Source organism: Xiphophorus couchianus, chromosome 8 (assembly GCF_001444195.1).
Source record: "Xiphophorus couchianus chromosome 8, X_couchianus-1.0, whole genome shotgun sequence".
Taxonomy (NCBI): Eukaryota; Metazoa; Chordata; class Actinopteri; order Cyprinodontiformes; family Poeciliidae; genus Xiphophorus; species Xiphophorus couchianus.
In genome coordinates, this window is record NC_040235.1 from 14,453,252 (window position 1) to 14,462,639 (window position 9,388).

At 37.5% G+C, this 9,388-nt stretch overlaps 1 protein-coding gene and 1 long non-coding RNA gene across 2 annotated transcripts; one reads left to right on the forward strand and one right to left on the reverse strand.

The window, feature by feature from the left end:
* Positions 1 to 295: 295 nt before the first annotated feature.
* On the reverse strand, positions 296 to 8,997 carry gpat4 (glycerol-3-phosphate acyltransferase 4). The gene is made up of 12 exons (XM_028024675.1): positions 8,244 to 8,997; positions 5,347 to 5,416; positions 4,967 to 5,264; positions 4,815 to 4,889; positions 4,604 to 4,693; positions 4,160 to 4,253; positions 3,885 to 4,000; positions 3,485 to 3,540; positions 2,078 to 2,163; positions 1,884 to 2,012; positions 1,532 to 1,611; positions 296 to 1,270 (listed from the first exon to the last, which is right to left on the reverse strand). Exons 1-12 carry the CDS (start codon positions 8,406 to 8,408, stop codon positions 1,156 to 1,158), a joined length of 1,374 nt encoding a protein of 457 aa, XP_027880476.1. The 5' UTR covers positions 8,409 to 8,997; the 3' UTR covers positions 296 to 1,155.
* On the forward strand, positions 5,415 to 8,094 carry LOC114149100 (uncharacterized). The gene is made up of 2 exons (XR_003596436.1): positions 5,415 to 7,303; positions 7,410 to 8,094. It is a non-coding gene; the product is annotated as an uncharacterized LOC114149100 (long non-coding RNA).
* Positions 8,998 to 9,388: the final 391 nt, after the last annotated feature.

The following is a 9,388-nucleotide window of genomic DNA, read 5'->3' on the forward strand; positions in this document are numbered from 1 at the left end:
CTGAAGGAAGTGTTTCATTTAGTAAAAGTTACTGAAATTGATTACTTAATAATAATTCAATGATGGTTTTGATTATTCAGTTGGCATATATGTATGTAATATATAATAAGTCAAAAATGTAGGTAGAATATACTGCCTACATTTACTTTCCTTTCTATATAGAAAGTGCTTGGTATCATCTCTGAATGTTCAACCTGTCAAACAATGACAGGTCACATTCTTTTTTTAAATTTGTTTTAGCATTTTTTACATATATTCTGTGTTTTTGCCCCTTGCCTAAAAAGGCGAGTGCAGAACCCTCAGTCCTAATGAGCAGTGAGGCTTCACCTGTGTCTCCATGTTTTTCGTTTTGGACCTCCATACTCGTTACAGAACTGAGTTTCTGCTTCTTCTTTTGCATCCATTAGGCTTCCTCATCCTCAAAATGATATACCTAGAAAATGTATTTAGTTCAGAAGTAGATTTGCTGTTTTTGTGAAATAGTGACTCCTGCTGTTAGAGAGAGGCAAACAAGAGAAAAACACTTATTGAAATTTGATAATTCAGTTCAGTTTTATGTTTGTAGCGATAACATCTCAAGGCACTTTATATAAAAAACGGACAATTCAGTCTAATCATACAGACAAATTTAAAGTCAAGTACATAATTTCAACATATTCCAGTTGTAAAACAATACAATGAGGCTCAGTTAAAATAAACCAGAAATGTCCAGTGAAATAATAAACCAACAGCTATCAAACTAACAATGTGTTTCACCTTCGTTGTGTGCAGAAGATTAAAGCTGCAGACGAACAGAGTCTTGAGCCAATTAGTAAACTGACTTACAAATGCTGGCAGCTCTATAGTCTCAGTATAGATGCAGTCGCTGCATCTATAAGGTTCTGCTAAATTAGGATTTCACTGGGTCACAGAACGTGATTTCCTAATAAATCATCAGAGAGATTTGAGAACAAAACAGACTTACTATGTAATAGTTTGACCTTTAAAGTTAACAACTCTTCAAATTTTCTGACCCGGAACCAATTTTATTTGAAAGACTTGAAGACGCGACCTTCATTGTTTGTTAATGAGTCTTACCACCATGTGTTGAATTACTAAACAGAAGATAATAGCCTGTAACTATACTGGTTTTCTTCTTTGTCTCCTGTCTGGACATCAGCTTTCCGGGAGGTTGTGGTTTTCATGGTCACCCAGAAGTATTTTGCTGTAAAGCTGCTGTTGGTCTTCTTTAAAAGTATCCTTCACTTTGGTTCGTTTCAGTCCGGCATCCCTGGGTGAGCATATATGAATAGAAAAGGCACTGTCACTCAGAAAATCAATGTTAAGGCCATTGTTTCCCACTGACCCTGAAGGGAGCAATTAGAGTTTGAGCCGCCGATTTAGCTCCAGGGATACTGTCAAAGATAAAATTCCCAGTAATGTATTTCATGAACTAAGGCCGGTGTTCTGCACTATTATTACTGTCCCCATAAAAATGTGAAATGAAAATGATAAATAAACTAAATGACATTTAAATAAAACAGTGACTTGCCATATGAGGTCCACTAGCCCTCCCTGGGCAGCTATGGCAGCTTTTACTCGATTGGCGAACTGCATGGCGTCCTCTCCTTCCTTCAAAGGAATTTTAAAAAGAAATGAAAATAAAAAGAAATCCTCCTTTCTTAATGAGACTTTACATACTTTGAATAATGTACACAGTCATATTAAAGGTGATGTTATCCTGTCTTTATGTTGAAAACATATTGGGTTTTTAACTTATACAAGTCATTTTAAGCTCCTGAAAAAAGGAAATGGGAAGAGATATTTTATATTTTATTGCCTATTCAAATGGGCATATTTTGAATTTTCATTATGTCATTAAAATAACTGTTTGAGGTATTCACCTTCCTGTTCATTGGTGGCAAGTACCAAACGCTGCAGACGATGGCCCAGCTGCTCATCATCCTCAGAAGGTATCCCACCAAACCAAATTTACTGCTGTTCCAAAAAGCATCTCCAAAGCGAGGATCATACTGAAAAAAATTTTTTTTTTGTCAGTGGCTGCTATGAACAACATGAGCGCAGCAGAGAGCGCTACCTTAATGGCGGCAGGATAGATGGTGCAGCCAATTTCGAAGCTCCCCTTCCTAAACATCATCACCGACGTGTTGTTGACACAAGAACCTGTAAATGAAATAATGTGAGGATTTTAAAACAAATGTTTGCAAATGTAGCAAAATATATTTTTTTTGTTTGTTTGTCTTTAAGGGCTGCACAGTGGCGCAGTTGGTAGCACTGTTGCCTTGCAGTAAGAAGGTCCTGGGTTCGATTCCCGGCCGGGGTCTTTCTGCATGGAGTTTGCATGTTCTCCCTGTGCATGCGTGGGTTCTCTCCGGGTACTCCGGCTTCCTCCCACAGTCCAAAAACATGACTGTTAGGTTAATTGGTCTATCTAAATTCTCCGTAGGTGCGAGTGTGTGTGTGCATGGTTGTTTGTCCTGTATGTCTTTGTGTTGCCCTGCGACAGACTGGCGACCTGTCCAGGGCGTACCCCGCCTCCCGCCTGGAACGTAGCTGGAGATGGGCACCAGCAACCCTCCCGACCCCATTAGGGACAAAGGGTGAACAGAAAATGGATGGATGGATGGATGTTTGTCTTTAAAACACTTTTTGCAGCTCGATTGAAGCATTTTTTAAATGACTCTCAAACATTTCTTAAAACAGCACCGTATACACACTGCTTACTCTATCATAGGTACATCTTGACAGTACAGTTAGATCTTCCTTTTGCTTTCTGATGACAGATTTGGCATCTGGTGTGACTTTCTGCTATTGTAGCTAATCTGTTTAAAACATGTTTTTGTTGAGATTTCTTTTGCCTAATGGATATTTTCTTCTGTTTAGACGATTCCCCTTAAACCTGAGAAAATGGTGTTGAGTTAAACTTTAAGTACATCAACAGCATCTGTTTAAAATCACTTTAACTCTGTCTTTCTGAATTTCAACAAGTTGTCTTCACCACATCTCAGGTTGCGGCAAATTTGCTATTTTTGTTGACAAAAAGTTGAAAAGATTTAAGAGACAAGCAGTCATGTGAAAATGTAATTAACAACCTTTCTTTCTCTCTGTGTTTACACATATGCAAAAAAGACCATTCATTTGCCTGACATTGGCTTGGAAGTGAAACATATCTATCTGGAGAAAAATTATAATTTTATGTGCATAAACATCATTGATATCTTTTTTGCAGGCTGGATGTTACCATAGCAAGCACTTTAACAGCATGCTTGCTACGGTTAGTACTGTTGTCCTCCAATGTTAAGTATTAAAACAAGTGTCAATATTTTTTGTTTTAATCTTAAGCAGTGTTTTGATACTTAAAATTAATGTTCACATTTAAATGTATTTATATATAATAGGAGAATTGTGTTTAAAGTCATTTAATATTTCATTCAGTCAAACTACCCTGATTATGTATCTATTTCTGTAGGATTTCCATACTCACCTTCAGGGAAGATGAGGACAGGATGTTTGTTTTCATCTGCAACATGATCCCTGAGCCTGAAATAACACACAAAAAAAACTAAATTAGAGGATTTTTTTGTGTTATGCTACTCATTTTTAAGGTAATTTTTTTTTGTAACAATGTATTTGTTTATTTTCACTTGCACATAATATTTTTGAGCTATTTTCACTGTAGTAGAAGTGGGCAGCTTATATTATTTAATTGAAAACCATTTGGTGAAAGTAGCCAATCACAAGATCATATGTACTTCTCTCCTTTTAAAAGTGAATAACGCCATGAACTCAGAGACTAAAAAAAACAAATAAGTACAATTATTTAAATGTACCAAATCAGTTTTAAGACTCTTTCTTACACGACGCTGTAATTTCTGTAATGTTACCTTTTGGCCACTAGGCGTCTGTCTTTGACTTCATCTCGCTCAAACCATATATGAGGAGAGGATTTTGCCATGGCTCTCTGGATCATTCCCAGCAAGCCTCCGTGTAACTGCCCAACCTGGAGATGATTTCACTTTGATGATGATTTCACTTACTTCATTCCCAAGCTTTTAAAAATACTCTACTTATAACTGACACCCTAAAAACACACACACACACACACACAAACACACCCACACACACACACACACACACACACACACTTCAAATTTCATACCAAAGAGTAGCAACGGTCATTGGCCAGGATGATCCCATCTACTGGTGTCGTGTGATTGGCCACGCAGATGCCGTCATTCTTTGGTTTGTTTTTCCTGCAAGGCACAGACAGAGAAATTATCTGGATGTCTTGCTGAAAGCTTGAGTCCAGCTAGGAAATCACTTTAAATAAACTCTACTAATTCTGATTAGCAGAATGGTCAGATGGAAAGAAAAAGAAAGTTTTGCAAAGGCAATATTTCAAATTGTTTGGATTGTATGTAATATGATGATTCTCCTCTGGAGTGAAGAAAAGTCAGTTGAAGGCCATAAAAATAGACGCACCTATGTTGAATGTAGATGTTCCTCTCACTGCAAATGTAGCATTGTTGACTCTGTACAGCAGTATTGCTCTGCAGTATTTTCAGTAAGGAAATTTTGTTTCAGAACATTAATTATCCCATACCTGTTGTGATAGGTGATGATTCCAGTCAGAGATCTAACACAGAGGCGATAACCCATCAGATGCACCTTGTCACTAAGGTAGGTTCTCAGCCTAAGGTCATACACAATGATCAGTTTAGATGGAGCCACACACATGGCTAACAATGTTTGTAACTTAGTATCTACCAACATAAACCTCACATATTCATGTTTGAGGTATTAGTAGAACTCACTTTGTGCAGGGTATTAATCCCACCACGGTACTTAAAACAATAAACAGAAAAATACCTGTGATAGCCACAGTTACTCTGCAAAACACAAAATAAAATGGTAATTTAAGACAGGTAAAAAATTTATTCTAAACCTACTTCTTTGCCTCTCTGACCTGAAAGGGAGCAGTACACCATAGCGGATTAAAACTCCCAGAATCCACAGGGCTAAAACTTTTAGACTTATGTAGCAGAAGTTGTGGTTGCTCCTGGTGAGCAAGTTCCAGTTTTCCAACTTCTGGGCCGAGAAGCGCTTGGTCACATCATCATCTATAATGTTCTCCAAGGCTTTCCGACAGAAGAAGAAAACATCAGCCAGTTCAAACCGTGGCTCCAGACTCGGACAACCAGCACTATGTCGTAGATCTTGAATTTCCTGCTTCAAAGTTGAATCTGGGACTTTGACTATGATACCTTAGCAGAAGAAAATTATTGTAAAGTTTCATAGAGAAAGATACGTCAGTACATAATTGGTTTGTGACTGAAATGCCTTTACCATTGGTATAGTGTTTGTAGAGTTGATGATTCTTCTCTTTTGCCTTTAGCTCCATTTGTAATGTTGTCCACTAAATAAGGACAAATAAACAGACTGCCATCAAAAACCTCTTCAGGTCACTAGACTGGAATCATAGTTGGAAATCTAAGGAGAAAATGTGCAGCAGAAGGTAACGGTGTGATCAAAGCAATGACATCAGACAGCAAGTTTTCTCTGGAGCACAGCAATGCTCCACAGAAGGCTGGGAGCACATGTTGATAAACTCTATTATGGGCCAATTTTAGCTTCAAACTCTCACTAGCCAGCTTGTCAGTTGGAAAAGTGGGTCATAAACTTGAGGGAGGATAGTTCTGCATCAGATATAAGAGGGAGAAATTTACAGATCCACTGTGGAGTTGGGAAACAAACACAAATGAATAGATGTAATGCTTCTATTAAATATAACTATCTGGAATTAAATTGTCCAAAAGATTATGCATAAAAATGGAAAGTACAGCATTTTGTACAATTTAGGGACAGTACTGGTCAGAAAATGACATGTATTACATACAGAAAAGTTTCATTCTGAGACCTGGTTTCAAAACGTGCCGCTTTAAGAAACTCCGGTCACCAGTATCGTGTAAACGAACGGCTAGATTGCAACAAAAATGTTACCATTCAAGTGGCTTTCATGTCAAATTACTCAAAATCTCCAAATCAACCGGTAGTTTTCTTCCAATCTCCCAAGATTAACATTTTGCCACAAATCTGGTTACTTTCGCTTTAAATACAAGATCAAGACAGAGTGTATGTAGCTTCCACATATGTAGGTAAAGAACAGGGACTAAGCTTGTTCAAGAAACTGCATTGGGAACAACTTCCCAGGGATCTGAGATCGCTACAATATCAACACCAACTCAGATGGTGGTACTGAGGCTGCAAGCCTTTCTCTCAGTGGGGAGGGTGTTGAGATAAGTCTTTCTAAATACAATCCTGTCTCTCAAAAAGAGAAAAAAAGAGAAGCCAAATGTGGATGACACCAAGGCAAAACTGCATGTTGCTGGAAACTGAGTTTTTTCATAAAATTTTTCAGCTCAAATGCAACACAGTAAGCAGGAGGAGGAGTGAGGAACCTTAGCAGGAAAAACTGGTACGATTTGTGGAAGTAATTAAGTGAAGAACATGAATCTTTCTTCACCCAAGATTTGTGGGATTAGAATTGGATTTTTGGCTGAGTGATAAGAACTCAATTCAGTTGCTGTCAAAGTGATCAAAAATAGCTCTAGAGGAGTCACAGGTGAGATGGCTGAAGTGACTGCAGGTGGTGTTGTTGAACGTGATTTTTTCCCAAATAATTTTGTGCTCCTCTTATCAACACAAAATGTTTACTTTCTAAAAATTAAATAAATAAATCCAAAGTAATTCTTATTTTTTTTTCTCTTTTATTCATGTAAGAGGAATCATTGGTAAAAATTAAAATGCAGTGGACCACCTATTTGTGGTTCATTATCTGCAAATTCTCCTATTTGCTGATGAATGTTTTTTTTTGTGGAACATAACTCCAACTTACTTGTGGAAATTTGCCTATTTGGGAAAATATTCAAAAGAACATTTCGCTTGTAGCTAATCTAATTTCTTTGGCACTGATTGGCTGTTCTCCCAAAAGCAGAGACCACCAGCTTTTATAATAGTGCAAAGACAATTTCAACTGTGGCATTAATGCGGATGTAACCGGGTGGTCTATAACGGTGTTTATATAAAGTGGCTGTAAATTCCCACCCGTTTCTGGCCCCTGAACGCACCATGCCCCGTTTCCCCACCTTCACTTCCGTTTGCAGCATTGTCGGGCTCATTAGTGCGTATATAGGCTCCAGGTGTGCCCGCCAGGTTTGGAGAGTCGGATCCATTGTGGTGTGCAGGTGGATCTGTTGGATGAGCGCTGGCGCCAAGATTTGGATCCTGCACATTTGTGCTGATGGTAGGATAAATGGATTTTTGTCATCTGTGGTTGGTTCTGTGCAATGTTAGGTCGCTTTTTATATTGTTGCTACTATCTTCTGACGTGCTTTCTAATTGCTTTTTAGGATGCATTTCAGTGGTTCTTTGCTGCAGCATCTGAGGGTACGCTGTTGTGTGGCTGATTAAGGTAACAGTTTTTCATCTTGCCTTGAGTGGTTTTATTATTGTCAGCAGACACTTTACCTTTATTTTTGGTATTGCTGATGTTGCATATTGTGCTCTCACCTCGGTGCATTTTTTTTGATGCTTTGGGTTAAATGAATGGGTTGAGCTAAAGAGCTGGAGTTGTAGCACAGGCTCCATAGAACCAAACGGTTAGTTCATATGTTTTGTTTTATGAATTAGCTGATTGGGTGCAGCGTCATAGGACTGGGCTGACGCAACGTGAGACTTGTTTTTTTTTTTTTCTGTGTTTTTTTCCAACATTATTTTGTGTCATTAATTTGCAGGGTTACTAATTTGGTTTGCAGTTTTTGTTTAAGTCTCAAATTGCTTCTAGTGTCCTGAGTTGCTGGCTCTATTGGGTTTTAAACTAGAATAATGTCTATTTTTAATATTGTAAAATAATGTATAAATAAAATATATTTTGTATACTATTTCTGTTTCATCATTTTAAGCCAGACCTACCTGGGTACTTTTAATTGGGAGACCTTAGGCTACTTGATGAGATTTAAGAAGTCTACCAGTTGGCTTTAAGGCCACGTCCTCTGTCACAATCCGGGTTCTTCCCCCGTGTTACACATATAAAGGTATTTTTAGTGTTGGGCCCATTAAAATAGACTGCTATAAGCATTGTTATAGGAGATCTAAAGTATTTGTTTTTTTATGTGCCATTTAAAAAGTAAAAATGAAGAATCTTTGATTCCAGTAATTTCAAACCGGAGACACTTCAAACTCACCTCAAATATACTGAGAAGTATCCTCACGTAGTATTTATGGATCCCAAAAGGAAATCCAAACACAGCCGGCACAATTAGGAAGCCAAACACAAGAGTCAGCCACACATCGGTGAATAGGCCAAGACATTTGGAAAGCAGGTCGACAGGCACCGTCAACCAAGCCATGTTTTCAGAGTAGGAGAAGAGATGGAAACTGCCAGCTTTACCAAAAGTCTGCTGCTCTGTTCATAACCATGATGACTGAGTCAGACATCCGGATTTAACAACGTAGATCTGATTAAAAAAAGAGAATTAATATAAGAAACGCATAAAAACAAACTTTATGATCTCAAGCTGTTTCTAGATGAGAAATCAACTGAATTGTCTGGGAAATGTTCTTTTTGTACCTTTATGGGCAATTAAACCTTTTTATAATAAGCTCACAGCAACACAAAGTAGCCCACAATTATCTCCTACCGTTTGTCGGATATGAATTTGTACCTGAGAGGATGACAGATGATTAGTTGGTGCTCCGTCTACGAGAACAAGGGAATCTGTGCTGTTTGCTTTTCAGACAAACGGCAACAAGTCGCTGCAGAAACATTTGGCAACAGGTGGCCAATGAGAGCTGCTGTCACTGCGCTGTCGACTGGGAATAAACCTTAAATCTGATTATGGTGGATTTACTGTGCTCTGCAGCAAAGCTTTTTTGTTGTGGCAGAAAAATTAGGAAATTACCTACATTTTTGTTTTTAATCTTTTTTTGATTAAAAGAAAAAAAAGAGACTTTATATAAGAATTTTTGTTGAAAAATAGTAAAATGATAAAATCAAAGTGTCAGGGTTGAGAATAAAGTCAAAAGATTTTTTTTTCACATTGTTTATGGCCTTAAATTTCCACTTTCTTTAAATCTTTTAAAAAGAAAATTAGAAAATCTCTGACAAATTCATGTTGTGACATTTAGCAAATTAAAATAATTTAGATAGTTCTCTGACCCAAAACAAGAAATGTTTGGTCTGGTTTATATTCACAGTGAGGAAAAAAAGTTGCATTTGTCTCTTTATAAGGTGTAAATATCTGGTTTAAACTGTTTGACACTTATTTTTCTAGCCACAACATGATTCAAACTTCAAAGGTTTACAAGATTCAGCTTTTGTTTAAAATTG

Bases quoted from the DNA above. Each gene is read 5' to 3' on its own strand.
- gpat4 (XM_028024675.1), bottom strand. From the start codon at position 8,408: ATGGCTTGGTTGACGGTGCCTGTCGACCTGCTTTCCAAATGTCTTGGC. The intron at 4,694-4,814 runs GTGAGTTCTACT...GTATGACCTTAG, and splicing joins GGATTAATACCCTGCACAAA to GCTGAGAACCTACCTTAGTG. The intron at 1,612-1,883 runs GTGAATACCTCA...ATTCCTTTGAAG, and splicing joins TGCCACCAATGAACAGGAAG to GAAGGAGAGGACGCCATGCA.